The 18,284-nt window shown below is 40.4% G+C and overlaps 2 protein-coding genes across 3 annotated transcripts; both read left to right on the top strand.

Moving 5' to 3' along the window:
• Positions 1 to 401: 401 nt before the first annotated feature.
• LOC127627568 (uncharacterized) lies at positions 402 to 2,084 on the top strand (the record flags this gene model as incomplete). The annotated part of the gene is made up of 2 exons (XM_052104010.1): positions 402 to 983; positions 1,281 to 2,084. Coding segments are annotated over 2 exons (1,386 nt in total), but the record flags the coding sequence as incomplete, so codon positions are not given.
• A 3,153-nt stretch (positions 2,085 to 5,237) lies between these two features.
• LOC127627296 (vitronectin-like) lies at positions 5,238 to 11,826 on the top strand. 2 transcript variants are annotated; one of them, XM_052103634.1, is made up of 9 exons: positions 5,238 to 5,401; positions 5,497 to 5,616; positions 7,134 to 7,331; positions 7,408 to 7,547; positions 8,778 to 8,934; positions 9,453 to 9,602; positions 9,709 to 9,940; positions 11,082 to 11,245; positions 11,395 to 11,826. In XM_052103634.1, exons 1-9 carry the CDS (start codon positions 5,332 to 5,334, stop codon positions 11,514 to 11,516), a joined length of 1,353 nt encoding a protein of 450 aa, XP_051959594.1. In that variant the 5' UTR covers positions 5,238 to 5,331; the 3' UTR covers positions 11,517 to 11,826. The 2 variants fall into 2 exon arrangements, with proteins under 2 accessions (XP_051959594.1, XP_051959595.1); XM_052103635.1 differs by lacking the exon at positions 5,497 to 5,616 and having other exon boundaries at positions 5,270 to 5,401.
• Positions 11,827 to 18,284: the final 6,458 nt, after the last annotated feature.

The following is an 18,284-nucleotide window of genomic DNA, read 5'->3' as shown; positions in this document are numbered from 1 at the left end:
GACTGTTCCCCGGCCGGCCGGTTCAGACGAGTCCAGAGGACGCCAGCATCAGACCTCCTCCTCAGTCACGAACCCGCCCCCTGCCGGGTGCGCGGAGCAAGGTAAGTGCTTTGAGTTTATTCTCAGCACCGGAGCCTCGGGACGCCACGTTGCCTCCCGACGCCGCGTTACCTGTTCCGCACCGCTGCGAAGCCCCGCCGGGTACGTCCAAAAAACTCGTCCCCTTGGTGCCCCTAGCACGGAGCTTAGAGGCGTGGCTTTCACTGCCCAACCCGTCACGCTGGCTGCACCGGACCATTCGACTCGGTTACACAATTCAGTTTGCCAGGTCTCCGCCCCCCTTCGTGGGCGTACATTTTTCCACAGTACACGGCCAACATGCCCATTCCCTGCGCGAAGAAATCGCCTCCCTTCTATTAAAGGACGCGATAGAGCCGGTCCCTCCAACCGAAACGAAGAAGGGTGTCTACAGCCCGTACTTTGTTGTACCCAAGAAAGGCGGCGGCTTACGACCGATCTTGGACCTGCGAGTTTTCAATCGGACCTTGTCCAAACTCCCGTTCAAAATGCTCACCCAGAAACAAATTCTATCTGGCATCCGGCATCTAGATTGGTTCGCAGTGGTAGACCTGAAGGACGCGTACTTCCACGTCTCAATTTGCCCTCGACATCGACCCTTCCTACGGTTCGCATTCGACGGCCAGGCGTATCAGTACAAAGTCCTCCCCTTCGGCCTGCCTCTGTCCCCTCGCATCTTCACAAAAGTCGCAGAGGCAGCTCTTGCCCCGCTCCGAGTAGCCGGCATACGCATACTCAATTACCTCGATGACTGGCTCATACTGGCTCACTCTCGAGAGTTACTATGCGCACACAGAGACCAGGTGCTCAGGCACCTCAGCCGTTTGGGGCTTCAGGTCAACCGGGAAAAGAGCAAGCTCTCCCCGGTCCAGAGCATCTCTTTTCTCGGTCTGGAGTTAGACTCCGTCTCAATGACAGCACGTCTCTCCAACGAGCGTGCTCAGTCAGTGCTGAAATGCCTCGCTTCCTTCAAGCCAGGCGCCGTGGTCCCGCAAAAACGTTTCCAACAGCTCCTGGGGCATATGGCATCCTCCGCGGCGGCCGCGCCGCTGGGGTTGATGCATATGAGACCACTTCAGCACTGGCTCCGGACTCGAGTCCCGAGACGAGCATGGCGCCGCGGCACGCACAACGTAAAAGTTACTTCTGCCTGCCGCTAAACCTTCAAACCCTGGACAGACTTCTGCTTTCTAAGGGCAGGTGTACCCTTGCAGCAGGTGTCCCGATGCGTTCTGGTCACAACCGACGCTTCCAAATTGGGTTGGGGCGCCGTGTGCAACGGGCGCGCAGCCGCAGGCCGGTGGAACCGAGGCCCGCTGCACTGGCACATCAACTGCCTAGAGCTGCTGGCTGTTTTTCTGGCCCTGCAGAAGTTTCTCCCGTTAACTCGGAACAAACACGTCCTAGTCAGGACAGACAGCACCACGGTCGTAGCCTACATAAACCGCCAAGGCGGAGTACGCTCCCCCTACATGTCACAGCTCGCCCGTCGTATTCTCCTTTGGAGTCAGCAGCGACTGGAGTCACTGCGCGCCACTCACATCCCCGGCAACCTCAATGTGATAGCGGACGCGCTGTCAAGACAAAGCTTGCCTGCCGGGGAGTGGAGGCTCCACCCCCAGTCGGTCCAGCTGATTTGGGACTGGTTCGGCAAGGCTCAGGTAGACCTGTTTGCCTCCCAAGAAACCTCCCACTGCCCGCTCTGGTATGCCCGGACAGAGGCTCCCCTCGGGGCAGATGCGCTGGCACACAGCTGGCCTGCGGGGCTGCGCAAGTACGCATTTCCCCCAGTGAGCCTTCTTGCACAGGTGCTTTGCAAGTTCAGGGAGGACGAGGAGCAAGTCATTCTGGTAGCTCCCTATTGGCCTACCCGGACTTGGTTTTCGGACCTCACGCTCCTCATGACAGCCCCTCCCTGGCGAATTCCCCTGAGGAAGGACCTTCTTTCTCAGGGACGGGGCACGCTCTGGCACCCGCACCCAGACCTCTGGAACCTCCACGTCTGGCCCCTGGACGGGATGCGGAAGATCTAGCCGGTCTACCATCTACCGTCGTAGATACAATCAGCCAAGCCAGAGCCCCCTCTACCAGGCATCTTTACGCCCTAAAGTGGCATCTGTTCGCGGACTGGTGTTCTTCCCGAGCCGAAGACCCGCAGAAGTGCGCAGTTAGGTCAGTGCTCGTGTTTCTTCAGGAGAGGCTGGAGAGGAGGCTGTCCCCCTCCACCCTCAAGGTGTATGTCGCCGCTATCGCGGCCCACCATGACACGGTAGACAGAAAGTCTCTTGGTAAGCACGACTTAATCGTCAGGTTCCTAAAAGGTGCCCGGAGGATAGCTCCCTCCCGGCCTAACCTGTTCCCCTCCTGGGATCTCTCGGTCGTCCTTACGGGACTCCAGAGACCCCCCTTTGAGCCGCTTGACTCAGTTGGACTCAGGGCCCTCTCTCTCAAGACCGCCCTGCTGATCGCGCTCGCTTCCATCAAGAGGGTCGGGGACCTGCATGCGTTCTCTGTTAGCGACGCTTGCCTGGAGTTCGGTCCGGCAGACACTTTCGTGATCCTAAGACCGCGACCGGGCTATGTGCCCAAGGTTCCTACCACACCCTTCAGGGATCAGGTAGTGAACTTGCAAGCGCTGCCCCGGGAGGAGGTAGATCCAGCCCTTTCACTGCTGTGTCCAGTACGTGCCTTACGTATCTACCTGGACCGCACACAGAGCACTAGACGCTCTGAGCAGCTCTTCGTCTGCTTTGGGGACAGCAGAAAGGAATGCTGTCTCCAAGCAGAGACTCGCCCACTGGGTTGTCAACGCCATTTCCCTGGCTTATCACACCCAGGCCGTGCCCCCCCCCCCTTTGCGGGTCCGAGCCCACTCCACCAGGAGTGTTGCGTCCTCATGGGCACTGGCTAGGGGCACTGCCCTAGCAGACATTTGTAGAGCAGCGGGCTGGACAACACCTAACACTTTTGCGAGATTCTACAATCTCCGAGTTGGGTCAGTATCGTCCCGTGTTCTCTCAGGTACCGAGTCCGTAGAACTCAGCTCACGATCTGACCGGGTGAATCGCTTGCACCTAGCGCCCTTCCCCCTAACCAGGGGAAACAGTACGCCTTCATTCCCAGGAGATCTCAGGTTTGGGACACTGGTTGATTCCTCCCTAGCCCTCGTGGGTCGCAGTTCAGCGGAGGAACTCGCCGACCCAAGCCACTGCGGGTACCGCAAGCTACCCTGCACTGGTGTAGGTGCTCCACAGGTAAGGACTCCTTCGAACTCCCCCTGTGTGTAATGCCACGGTTCTGTCCCCTCTGGCGAGCGGACTCCCGTGCTTCCCTTAGGCAGTCACGGCTGCCTCGGTTGCCGTGCTGTATGTTCCCCCCTCTATAGGCTGGATCCACCACCGCACCGACTTTTCCACATAGGCCTTAAGTCAGGCCTCTGATGGTTTTGCCACTTAAACTTGCCTCCCCTCTCGGGTAGGCGTGGCCTCCGCAGGGTCTTCTCTGCCCTGAATAAGGGCTAAGACCCCCTTCCCTCAATGCGTGTAAGGGCCCCGGCCTAAGTTGCTCTATGCGAGAAACATAGAGAGAAAAGAGGCCCAGCCAGGCTTGGCCCGTTCCCAGGTTGGCAGCCAGCACCTTGTTCCCCCTTCCGGGGTAACGATAAGGAATCCTGATGGCTTAAATGGGGCATTGGGGAAGGGTACGTGCAGCCTGATACAGTTGGTCGTCCTGCACGTAAGAATACCTGCTCGCTCCTGTATCAGCAGTTCACGTACACGGCTCAGCGCGTGGCGCTTTTATAAGTGGACCCCTAGTGTCGCTTCTCTGACACAACGCGGAGAGAGCGACAGAAGGGGAACGTCTAGGTTACATATGTAACCTCCGTTCCCCGATGGAGGGAACGAGACGTTGTGTCTCCCCTGCCACGTCGCTGAGCCGAGCCACTGTTGTGGCCGGACCATTTCCGGCTCCTCAGAAAAATCCTGAATGAACTCCCTTATTTGCGCCGCTTAAATACCCGTATGTCCGGGGCGGGACATGCAAATACTGGTTGCCAACTCTCATTGGCCTTTTTTCATAGTCCAGAGGTGAATATCGGCGCTCAAGAGAGACCCCTAGTGTCGCTTCTCTGACACAACGTCTCGTTCCCTCCATCGGGGAAAGGAGGTTACATACGTAACCTAGACGTTTTATAGTGTATAATGGATAATGGCATATTATGGCAAATGTATGGCGTTGTGTTATATTGCTAATAATGCCAATTATTTCAGCACCTTGGCCAGCACTTTTTCACAGAAAAAGCCTTGGTGAAATCCTTTTGATGCAAATACCTCTCGTAGATACTAAACCATTGTAGTGAAAGTCAAGTAAAGCAATAATCTCTAATCTCCCTTTTCTCGCTCTCTTTGCTCACTTGTGGATGACCCATTTTGGTTAGATTGAACATCAACTGTTTTAATTCATTTGAACCATTTTAATAAACTAAGTGCAAGGTGTTACTCCTTTTGTAGCCTGCGGTTGTGTGCTTTAGCTCACAATTCAATTCTTTTTTCTTGTCACTGACTGTTACGATGAGCAGGACAGCAGACGAGGGGCGAGGATCTAAATGCACGGTTAGCTTTATTGGACAACTAAAATAGACAAAACCAAAACAAAGGAAATACCCTCAATGGGGAAACACAACAAAAACACGGAAAACTACAAAGGTAAACTGGCAAGGTAAACTGGCAGGGTAAACATCAACGAACACGGAAACAAGCATCCAAATACATCGACAATCGACAGGGGAATGGAGAAACAGCAGGGTTTAAATACACAGGAGACATGATGATTACAAACGACGATCAGGTGAGCACAATGACACAGGGCTGGCAGTGATGAGGGCCGGGAATCATGGGAAGTGTAGTTTTTACAAAGGGAATAGGAGTTTGATACAAAGACTAGTGAAACACAGGGCAGACAACAAGGGAATCGTGACACTGACAGAGCCACCCTCATTAACCCATATCAATTTAAGACCTGTTTGGTTAAACCTGTGTTAAGCTCTCTTACAATAGAATCAACTTGAATGCTTTCAACACATCGGTTAGGCCTAAGTAACAGAACAACTTTTTGGTGATCATTGATTATTTCAGAGCAAAACCAACAAACAAGGGTGACTTTTGGAACCATCGATCCCAAGAGCTGTCCTTCATCATTGTATCACACTGTCGTTGGAGAGAGGTTTGGGTCAGGCACTGGTGGCCAACTAAAATGGTGCCATTAAAAATGAGAATCGTGATTTTATTGTTTCTTGAAATAGCACTGTCTTTTGCTGTGGAGGGTAAGTGTAATATGAACCACTTTGTTGGTAATAATTTGCTGATTTATTTTCATTGGTATTTCAAACAGTTCTAATTTTGTTTGCATTTCATGAAGAAACGTGCTTTGGACGATGTCAAATTGGCTTTGATCCTACAAAGAAATGCCAGTGTGATACCATGTGCAAGTACTATGGAAGCTGCTGTGAGGATTTTGACAACACTTGTCGAAAGAAATGTAGGAATAGATCTATAACTTTTATTCCAACCTACAAAGTTTTTGATAATTTGATCAATTAATAATTTACATGTGTACAAATGTACATTAAGATGTACCATTTAAACTTTGATTCATGTATTGTATTTTCATATGCAGTGGGGTACAAACATTCGACTTCTAATGAAAATGATTCTACTTTGTATTGTTTTCTAATCTCAAACAATACAACTCAAATTTCACATTATAAAAACTATTATCAGCATAACAATTTGAGTGAAATTTCAGAATTTCTTAGTATTCATACTGACCTGCTTTAATACCTTGTAATGACATAATACTTTTGAGCTGGCATGTTAAAACCTGATGATCCATGTCATTCCAGCATGATTTGAGAATTGTCCAAAGAACATCTTGTGCACTTTAATGGAAGTAAAGAAAACAGACTTTTGGTACAACGCAAGTATGTACTGTAGTTAGTCATGTACTTAGTGTATTTGATTACTGACCTAAAAATAAGTTATATTTAAGTTCAAAGTTCAAAATCTTAATATTTTGTTAGTTTTCAGGTTTATAATGAAAAGGAAATCCCAGAGTTTTAAAGTGATCTAAGACTTACATAAACTACTGGTGTGTTTTGCATTATATAATGTTTGTTAAATTGATAGTTGACCCAAAAACATTTACTCACCCTTATGTTGTTCCAAACCCATATGACTTTTTTTTTTTAATGCTAAACACAAGGGATATATTTTACAAAATGTTTGGATTGACTCAATGCTATTATATTTCCATACAATACCAGTTGAAATTGACTCACTTTAGATATTAAAAAGCACCCTAAAGTGTTAAAACATTTGTCCATGTGTCGTATTCCAAGCCTTCTGAAGGCATATGATCACTTTAATAACTTACAAAATAAATGTATTATCACGAGCAAGTGTTATGAAAATGTTACTGGACTGTTTTCATGTTCGAAAGGAATATTCCGTGTTCAATACAAGTTAAGCTCAATCCACAGCATTTGTGGCATGCTGATAAAAAAATTCCACTCATTCCCTCCATTAAAAAAAACAAAAAAAAAACGAGGTAATATTATAATGGGAGTGAATTTGGCCAATTTTTTGAGGGTTTAAACAGAGTTTTGAAGCGTATAATTTTATCAAAGCACTTTTGTTAATTCTTCTGTTAAAACTTGTGTATTATTGGAGCTGTAAAGATGTTTAAGATGGTTTTAGTGTTTACTGCGTTACATCATCATGGCAAACAAGTTGTAAAAATGGATGTAAAGTTACACAGAAAGGCTTAGTAAGCTAAAAAGTGTGTATTTTAACATTTTTTGGATTGATCCAATTCACTTCCATTGTAATTGCCTTAATGTAGGCTAACACAAATAATCATTTTTGATTTTTTTTTAATAAAGATCAGGAGGGACAAGTTGAAACTTATTTTTGTGATAATCAAAATAATGCCACAAATGCTTTCGGTTGAGCTCAATTTTTATTGAACCCAGATTATTCATTAAAATGAATTTACAGTTGCCCGTGGTGACACATTTGAGGCGCCTGAGGAGAATCTGACCTTACCAACCACAGAAGAAATGAATGTGGCTCTGCCCCAAACGACTGCAGTTCCCAAACCTACACCTCCTCTCGATCCAGAAGCTGCCACCTGTAGTGGCCGCACCTTTGATGCCTTCATGCAATTAAAGAACAGTTCAATCTATGCTTTCAGAGGTGAGTTTAAATGTCAAATGTAACCATTCTGCCTTTCTCTTGGACTTCAAGCCCCCACTTGTAATTTGTGTTCCAGGGGATTATTTCTTTGAGTTGGATGACCGATCTGTTGTGCCTGGCTATCCCAAACTCATTAAGGATGTGTGGGGCATCTCCGGTCCCATTGATGCTGCTTTCACTCGCATCAACTGCCAGGGAAAGACTTACATATTCAAGGTTTGTTTATTGAATATAACAATAAACTATATTCCAATAAACATTTGTAAAGTTTTGAGAAAGAAAGTTCTCACTAATAACTGTAGTTATTTTGACATGTCTGACTGATCACCCTTTGAATTCAGCGACAGTAAGTTGAAATTTCTACTACTAAAATCGGTCTGTTCTAACAGAAATTCGAAACCATGGCCCCTAGTGGCCAAAGATGGAAGTGTTGTTTAGGTTCCATGTCCACAGATTGGCTCCAAAAGCAAGTTGTATTTTCAGTTGTAAAGGATTTAAAACAGTCCATTGGAATTAATATTAATATCCGATAAAACCGGGACAGTCCACATTTTTCAAGCTGTGTCCCTCGCCCCAACAGAGTTACAGTTAACAATTTGTATAATTAGTCTTGGCTATAGTTTGAGGAGGATTGGGTGTTATGTTAATAGCATCACACATTACAGGTGAAGTTAATCAAATTGCAAAAAAAAAAATATTTTCTAATAGGCTACACCTCCGCTGACATACGATCTAAAATTTGGACTCAACACTTTAGTCTCTCATTGCAAAAAACAAGTGTCACCACTCATATGTACCGATTGTTTTTGTCATTGTTATCTGGTCACCCTCTACTAAACCTAACCATCAATAGAGTAAATGTAATTTTAGAGCGAAAATGCAACCATCATATCATACTCACCATATATACGTGATTAATTCCTGGTTTCAATGTGACTAGAACCCATGTGCCGAAGATTCCTCACCCAACACGCTGCCAGTAGCACCACAAGGAAACGTTATCACATTTGAATTGATGCAAAAATGTCTGTTAGGGGATGGTGTTTGTCAGTAATTGCAGGATGAAGGATGGCACTTGTCCGCAAGGGTGTTGATTTAGCTTGAACATCGAGAGGGTTGCACCATGAAGCATTTACCCATGTTTAACTACACATTTTGTGGAAATTGAGTAATGGCTTTAATTGGTCCTCTTAAATTATGATTTGTCTTGTGACTGATGGATTAGGCTCAACTGCTCAACTACGCTCCGGTTCAGAGAAAATGAAGAAAATATGAAAATTTCAGTAAATCCGCACTTCTTTTTCCCTAAATTTTTCTCAGTTTCAGCATTGGTGTCAATGTGTTTTGCCATTGTATGTCATTAATGCTCAGCAATAGTGTGCCTATTTTTCTGGGCAAATAATAATGAGTAGAAGGTTTTTCTCTTAATTTCACTATTAATCTTAGGGCAATAAATACTGGCGTTTTGATGGCGATGTCTTGGATGAAGATTACCCAAGAGACATTTCCGTGGGATTTGAAAAGATCCCAGATGATATTGATGCTGCATTTGCAATCCCGGCTCCGGGCCATCATGGGAAGGAAAAAGTGTATTTCTTTAAAGGTTTGTAAAGTACACTGAAGGTTCATAAGTTCAGAAATACAGTTATGCACCATAACAGCCAAATACAATGTTCAAACTGCTTGGCATCAGTAAACATGTTCTTTACAGATTATGGTTTTACAGAGCGATTTAGTCATTATAATTTGTAGGCCAACGTGGAAAAAGTATTCACCATAGGTTCCCCCAGGAATTCACAAAAAAATTAAAAAACATTGTTGTCCGCACACTAGAGATTCAGAAAAATGATCTAGCAAAAATGTCTTTAAAATTCTAAATTTGCATTGTGCAAAGTGCAAATGAATTACAAACCAGCAGATATATTAGCATATCGCTTTCCTAAGTGCTACAGAACTTTTCCCGTGGGAATTTCCAATGGGTTTTTAGAATAGCAGTTTTCATTTGCATGTAAAATAAGGTCTGTGGTTAACATGCTAATTCTCTTCAGGGTTTTAAACAATGAACTGAACAGCTCTATCGGTCTGCATTGATACATTTGACAACTCCATTTGTCCTCACAGGTGACCAGTACTACCAATATGAGTTCAAACACCAGCCTTCCCATGAAGAATGTGACCGCATGACCAAGTCTTCACCCTCTGTTACTTTCACGCGTTATACAAATCTGTACTGTGACTTGGACAACATGTTCTCCTTACTCTTTCAAGGCTGTAAGTATGTGCAATGAGTCTTATAAATGTTCATTTTGCAGCAGTTATACCAATCTTATTATACCTGCTATAACTGTTTAACTTTCATTGTTACCTCCCCACCCAGTTCAAGGACATCACAAAGGGCCACACTTCATCTCCAAAGACTGGGTTGGCATCAAACCTCCTGTGAATGCTGCAATGGTTGGAAAACTGTATGTATCTCCAGGGCCCTCACCTTCCCCAGTGACCAGCTCAAGTAGAGGCAGAACCGGACGGAGAAAGAAGGCCAGGGGCAGAGGATCCAGAGTTAGCCGCTCACTGTTCTGGGAAGACTTTGGCTTGGACTATGAGGAAAGGTCTGAAGCAACAAATTCTTAGATAAATACAGGTGCTGTAAGCTATTATTTTTTCATTACCATGGCATGCATAAAAGGTGCCTACTATCTGACAGATATCACTGAAATAGGTGTTCTATGAAATCACACAAGAGGGGAGTGTCCCATGCCTTTTTTAGCCAATCAGAAATGCTTTCTACCTTTAAATCATTTTGCAAGTTCGGAACAGAGCGCAACAATATGGTTATGGAAGTAAATATCGAATTTAATTTATTCAGTAGGAGAATTAACTTCTTTAACTTCTATATCTCTAAAGACAGACCTACCATGAGCTCCGAGGTTGTAAATCGATGGTATGTGCTTCTGTTGAAGCCATTAGTCCATGTTATTTCAAATTATTTTGAAACAATTGTGTTTAATAGTGGAATTTTGAGGTTAATAACTACGTTATCCATGATCCTGCTAAGTAATATACATTAGTCAGATAATTGCTCCAAATAAAGCTTGCAAAAAGAGCTATGCAGCGACCAACCACCCCCATGATGCACTGCGAATTACATTATCTGTCGCCCTAAACTCTCAAACTACTTATATATTGTATATATTTGAATATTTTGTGATAAACTTCAAATACATTATTCTGAACTTTGTCAACAACTTTAAATCAATTATTTTTATTCGATCACATCATTCGCAGTGTTTCATGGGATTTTAGTTAATTCCCTCATGAAAGACAGTAAGTACTCAGTCTTGTATCTTTGTCTTTTTGTTTGATTTTCAAATACTTTTTTTGCTTCAAATCAAAGTTTGTAATGTTGTGATGCACTTTTCTGGTTGATTTAGTTTAAAACTCTTTTATAAAGGATTTGATTAAATCCCTATGAAAAAATTAATGGGAAAATACTTACAGTACGTAACCAATATTGCTGAAAAAGTGGCCGGGCACTTTTGCGCTCTCTGCTGACATTGGGGTTGACTGACATGTCTTTGGAGGGCGTGTTAGCAAAATGGCTGAAATTAGCGAAACGGCTAAAATTGCTTTAAGTGTATTTAAACATGTATTGATGGATAGAGAAATAGAAGATATTTGCATTGATATTTAGTAAAAGTACATTTGTAGATGTATATTATATGTGTCTTAATGTGTTTGTGGGTTGTGTAGGTATCATGGAGCAGAGAAGCATGGAAAGAATCATAAAAAGGGTCGGGGAAGACGTCCATCTTTTTCTTTCTTTGATATGAGCTACGACCCAGAGGACTATTTCGATGTGGAGGTTGTCCAAGAGAAGTCCACGCCTGTCCAGAATGTCTACTTCTTTAAGAAAGGTGCAACAGTGTCATTCATTTGAATGCTGAACTAATTCAAGCTTAATAGACATTTATTTATGTGTTGTTTTAATGTTAATACAACATTATGTATTGATAACAATGCTTAAAATATGCATTACATGGTATCCGTGGTATTTCTCTTCTAGATAAATACTACAGAGTGGACCTGCAAACCAAGCGGATCGACTACGCAAACCCTCCATACCCAAGATCCATTGCTAAGTATTGGTTGGGATGTAAAGAGGAGGACTTGTCAGAGAAAAAATAAGAAACAAGGTTTCTACATTTGATGCATGTTATTGCTAAATTAGAAGCTAATTATTATAATAATTACTAGTAATCATCTTGTTTTTTTCTGATGAGTTTCAGTACAATAATATCTTATCTTATATAGGTTTTGCTTGTATTAGAATAAAAAGCTTCTTAAAACCTTAATACTTAATACTTAAAAAGTATTCTTCTCCTATGTAAAACCCCTTGCGATAGCAATGCATGTTTATTGTTGATTTGGATGAAATAAAAATAAAATGTTCTTGTTATAAGTATCAAGATGTCAGAGATAATAAAATGATTATTTGGTGTAATTAGTAGTGCCTCTTATTTAGTTTGTCTCATCACTGTTCAGTTAAGGATGGGTTTAGTCTTCATAAGTACAAATAACACACAGAAGCACTGTAAAAACAGCTGACACTGATACTGAATGATATATGTTTGTGTTATGATTTTGTGTTTTTTTCAGATATCGCCACAACTGGCATGCATATATCTGATTATAACTATCACTGTTATCTAGGCCTATAGTCCTCCTTTAATCATCATATTTTTATAAACGTCAAGAGTGGAAACCGCTGAGCACCATAAAACCAATATCGACTGATAAGAGCAAATTACAACCTGTGTTAAAATAAATGTAAAGTCTGCAAGATGGACAATTCATTTGATTTATTGAATTGTTTCATTCAAATTTTTTAAGTCAGCGTGAAATCTAAATTGATCTTATTATTATTTTATGAATACACATTTCTGGTCTTCTTGTGAATGATTCTTCAGTGCACATTATTCAAAAGAAAACAAATGGCCATAAAAATTTAACAACCTTTTTGGTTGATATCACATAGATTGCATAGGCTGTTGATTAATGTTAACCAATAAAAAGATAACTATTTAGGCTTTGTTTTTAGCTACTGCAGTCTTTCTAAAATATTGTCAGTTGTAAACTCAGTCAATTATTGCCGGTTAACATTCATGTTCAGAAATAATAGCAAATATCAATAGATTTAAAAAAGAAATACCACTGAACTGGTAGGCTATACATCAAGGTACACGGGTGAACTTGACCTTGATACACAGTAGATAGAGGCTCAAATAAATCTATCCTGGTTCCTGAGACAAAATATCACATCTTCTCCATTTTCCAGAGTTGGCTCTATTATTTATGTTTTATTCAGTTTTATGCTCCAATCAATTCCTAATGGATAAAATCAAGTAGAAGGCAAGTAGATTTTATCCTACCACTGATGGGAGCCAAGGCGAGACTATCTTTTTGTCTGAACACTGGTAGATGTGTGGCAGGCCATAAAGGATGGGGATGGGATTTGGGAAACCTCTTTGGAATCTTGGGAAAAAAAAATCAGTAGGTCTCAATTGTCCGCACATATTACATTTTTTTATTTGTACCCATCCCCCTATTTAAATGTATGGGGGCCCTAAATGATGTAGATGCAGGAAGAGCTCCAAAAGTGGCCGGCAAAGATATAGAGAGCCCCTAACCTAACCCATTACCTAACTTCAACCGTGTTTTCAGCTCTTCAGAAGTGACGTCCCTTTTTGGAGTTGGTCCAACCCTCTTTTGGAGTAACCACACCCCATTCAGGAGTAACTCTGCCCACATTTTGAGATCCTGCCCCCCTTTGGATAAATATTGAATAAATAACCAAGATAAATAAAAATTCAGAAATCTGTGAGATACTCATTTTTGACCTTAATTGTCTTAATTTCAGACGTGATTGGATATTTGTTAACCAATCCTATTTTCGGTTTATGTAAGGGGCGGGACATTTCTAGTATTTTAAGGGAAATGCTGAGCGTGCAAAGGGGTATGCCCACCTCTTCAGTCACTACTACACCACTGACCCTTCTCTTGATAGGGTCAGTTATTCTCAGGTGTTATTCATGCTTTTGAAAATATGCTATACTATAAATATAAAATATATGAAGAAAATAGAAATAAAACATTTTTGTTTAACATCAAAGCATTCAATTCTTTATTGGTGATTCTTTGTATTTTACCTTCTCTTTTCAGTAGTAGGCCTCATCCTGTTTGTGTAATATTCATGAAATAGGAGCTTGCAAGGAAGCAACAAATTATGCAGAATTTGACATTTTTTTCCACTATAAATTACTGAGGATATTTTCCTTCAAAGGGAAAGACTTTGAAGATGTATCAGAGGATCTAATCAATAAAACATGTACGATTACATTGATGTGAATTGCATACCTAAACAATATGAGGAAATTTGCTAATATTAACTGAATTTGCTTCTCCATCAAAACTCTTCCATGACCAAGAAAGTAAAGTGAAATAATGAGAAATAAATAAAACAAACATGAAGTGGAGAACATGGTTTTCACTTATACAATCTAAGATATACGTATACCTATATGTTTGATATGGAGGAATAGAAACATATGTGTGATTATGTTATATATTACATACAGTATATAAACATGGCATTTGACTAGTTTTTTTAAACATATGTTGCATATAAATATGTGACATATTTTTATCAGTGAAAATCATACATGAATATACATAGTACAGTGTATGTGTTTAATATGTAATGATAAATCAGATCTTTCTTCCCATAATCACACAATGTTTCATCTATTGTCATTTCTTGTGTCTTTCATCATTATTCTGTGCAAAATTCAGTTCAACTAAATTTTATTTCTATAGTGCTTTTCTCAATATATATTTTTCCATATCAGCTTTCTGGGAAGTACCTTAATATCTCAGAGAGCATGTCAAAAAGTAATACATTTTCAAAAGGTGATATATATATATATATATATATATATATATATATATATATATATATATATATATATATATATATATATATATATATATATATATATTAAATTTGGGTTTATGGCCAATTGATGATATTATGAGAACTTCAGGAAAATGCCAAGCTCAAGGAAAGTATGTGCTCTTGTTCATACTTTTTCATACATTTTCATAAGATCATAAGCCTATGAACCTATTGCTGTGATTTTTGCACATTCTGTGGGTATTGGGACATGCATTTATAACTATTGCTGCTGACTATTGCAACTGCTGTGTCCATTTTTTACTATTGCTATTTTTCTATGGCTGTTTTATTTGAAGTGATAGTTCACCGATAAATACAAATTCTCTGATCAGTTACTCACCCACATGCCATCCCAGATATATTTGAGTTACTTTCTTCAACTGAACACAAAGAAAGATTTTTAGAACAACATTTTCCATACAATTGTAGGTCCATACAATTCAAGTGAATGGCCGCCAGAACTTTGAAGGTCCATAAATGCAGAATAAATGTAATCCCAAAGACTCCAGTGGTTAAATCCAAATCTTCAGAAGTGACATGATTGGTTTGGGTGAGAAACAGATCAATATTTAAGTCCTTATTTTACAATAATTTATCCTCCCTGCCCAGTGGGTGGCGATAAGTACAAAGAATGGAAATCGCCAAAAACATAAGAACAAAGTGAAAGTGAAACTGGAAATTGATAGTAAAAAGCACTAAAATGTTGATCTGTGTCTCACACACACCTGTCATACTGTATCACTTTGGAAGAAATGGATTTAACCACAGGAGTCTTATGGATTACTTTTATGCTGCTTTTATGTGCTTTTTTGGACCTTCAAAGTTCTGGCCACCATTCACTTGCATTGTGAGGACCTACAGAGTTGAGATATTCTTCTAAAAACGAATTTGTGTTCAGCAAATAAAAGAAAGTCATGCAGATCCGGAATGGCATGAGGGTGAGTAAATGATGAGAGAATTTTCATTTTTGGGGGTGAACTATCTCTTTAACTGTGAATCCTGCATTATATGCATCTTCCTCCATGTATCTTTTGTTAATACTGTTTATTCTGTTGTATTATATTCTATTCTATTTTATTCTATTCCACAAATATAAGTCGAATTATTAATTAATAAATCATATGTATATTCTATAATCTGTCTATGAATCAAGTTGAGGATGTTTAATGGCATAAAAATGGAAAAGAGGAAATGCTTTTACAGTATGACTGTGAACTCAAGTTTTAATGTCACTTCCTTTAGCAGCTAGAGAGGAAATGGCATCCTCTAGTGGCACAAATGAGTGTGGCACTGGTACAGACACTGATTCTGATGAGAGGGGGCGACAACAAGGTGATTGAGAAAGAGGCTGTGAGTGATCAAAACTCCAACAGCCAAAGAAACATTCCATGCAGTTCTTTGCAAGTTAATACTTGGACAACTGTTGCAAAACATCCTAGGAATTAAATAACAAGAGGTGTTTAAATGTCTCAGAATATTATCGCCATGCAAATATGCTATCATTACAGCAGATGGGGCAAAGCATGAAGAGTTGAAGAAACCTGTTTTGAATCAATCATTATTTTTAGATTTTTTTGTTTAGGAGTGCCAAAAATTACACATCTCATTTTCAAGAACAATTTGGGGGAAAATTGAGAACTTTATCCACATGAGACTTACAAGCAACTGGTTGATTACAAAGGCATTGTTCTAGAAGGACAAAACCACATCTGTGAATGTTTTGGCCACAGGTGAACAGTTTGTAGGGATCATAAGGTTTTAAATTGACAAAGGAAAATAAATCCAATAATTACCTTTTACACGTTGGACATTGTGTTGTGGTTAATTACGGGTACCTAATATTATTGAATAGCCAGAAACAGGTTATACAAGTTCAACCAATATGTAGGCTATAACATAGACTTCGTGAAGTTGCTGGATGTGTCTGTACTTTCCTCACATTTTTCACAGGTTTGTCCAATATGGTCTCAAAGATAACCAGAGTTGTGAAGAATGCTGATAGTATAGCATGTCACATCACGCTAAACTATTTCCTCACTAACATTAATTAACATTAACTAAATCATACCTGCTTGCTGAGAATGTGATTCTAAATGAGAACACCTCCAAAGATGCCACCCTGGGCGACTGCCCATGTTGCCCATGCCTAAATCCGCCACTGCTTTGCTGTCTTGGAAGAATTTTGGCAACATGTCAGGTCTGATGAAATGATAATGATTTCTCTCGACCCTAAAATGTGGTTTGAATATAGTAGTTGTGAAGGCCGGTGGGTTAGCTTGTCTTTGAATTGTAATTTTCTCCATTATAAACACGTTTGTACAATGGCCAGTGAATTTTGTTTACTTTAGCGAGCCCATGTTCCTTGAATAATCTTTTGCACACAACTGTTTGCTTTTATTCCTATTGTTAACACAATAACCAAGACCACGTGGGACATTGGAACACAAATCCATGCGTGTTTCAAATACTCACCCTTCCAATTGACGCTCCCATATGGCTTAATAACAGCAAAGAATCATCATAAGTTCTTTGTTCGGGTGTCTGCTCTGTGAATGAATGTACTGTATGTATGCGTGGTATGTGTATATATATGTGTATGTTTGCATTCACAGAGAATCTTTGCAATGAATACGCTGTCTTTTCCCATTCCTAGGGCACATATCACAAAGGTGCTGATGACGTGTCATCGCAGCTGTATTCCTCCTCCTTTACAGTAGGCAAACACCTGAGGCCGTCTCTTTGTTTGATGTGAAAACATCTACCATTTATCCTGCCAGTTTGGGAAAGAATTTCAAGGAGTTCAGATAGTTTTCATACTTTAGAGGTACACTGCTACTGAGAAGAATTTTTGATGCAAAGCCAAAATTATGCCACAGAGACCCACCTGAAAGAGATCAAATGGTTTATGATAGATTACGCACAAATCCTTGTCAAATCCTTGTCTATAAAGAACTGTTCTTTGTGAGGGCCAGTGAAGAGCTGGACAAAAAGTACCATTTTAAAAGCATTTTATTATAGAAAACAAACCCAATGCAAGTAAATAAAAACAAAGTGCATCATTTTCTTGGTCATTTTAATTAATCTCATTTAATGTTCTCTCAAATTTGTTGTTGGATGTAACAACATGTCACTTTTTTTTTCTTTCTTTCTCCATTTATTTTAAACCGGAAAAGAAAGCAAAAAGTTAACATTGACTGAATTACTTCATTTTAATGTTATTCATTCTGCTACCTAGACTGGTCGGAAATCGTGAGATTAATCATGATTGTTTTATTTAGTTAACAACCGAAGTTTCATAACAAATTTGCATATGGTATGTGAACAACAAATAAATATTATTTATTAAGTGTTCTCCTTACTTGAAATGTATTTACCTTTGATAATAATATATTATTATAATATTATTAATTTTTTAAGCTTTCTAGGAAGTTTCTCACCATTGTTGCTTTGGAATATGGAATATTTATTGTGAAAGAGCTCTCAATCAATTTTAAATGAATTGAAATTGTTTCTTTGCATGTTTTCAGCCTACCTCTAACATTACTCTATAATGGAGATACTGTCAACTTAAAGGGATAATTCACCCAAAAATAACAATTATCTCATAATTGAATTACCCTAATGCTTAATCCCAGATGTGTATGACTTTCTTTCTTCTGAACAGAATCAAAGATTTTTACAAGAATATCTCAGCTCTTTAGGTCCTCACAATGCAAGTGAATGGACACCAACATTTGAAGCTCCAAATATCACATAAAGGCAGCATAAAAGTAATCCACAAGACTCCAGTATTTAAATCCATGAATCCTGAAGCAAAATAAGTGTGTGTGAAAAATGTCAATATTTTTTTTCTTTATCAATATATATTTATCTATATATCAAAGTCCTTTTTACTATAAATCTCCACTTTCACATTCTTCTTATTTTGCTTTTGGCGATTC

Source organism: Xyrauchen texanus, chromosome 34, assembly GCF_025860055.1.
Source record: "Xyrauchen texanus isolate HMW12.3.18 chromosome 34, RBS_HiC_50CHRs, whole genome shotgun sequence".
NCBI lineage: Eukaryota > Metazoa > Chordata > Actinopteri > Cypriniformes > Catostomidae > Xyrauchen > Xyrauchen texanus.
Note: the sequence above shows the minus strand (reverse complement) of the source record. Positions and strands in the feature narration are given on the sequence as shown.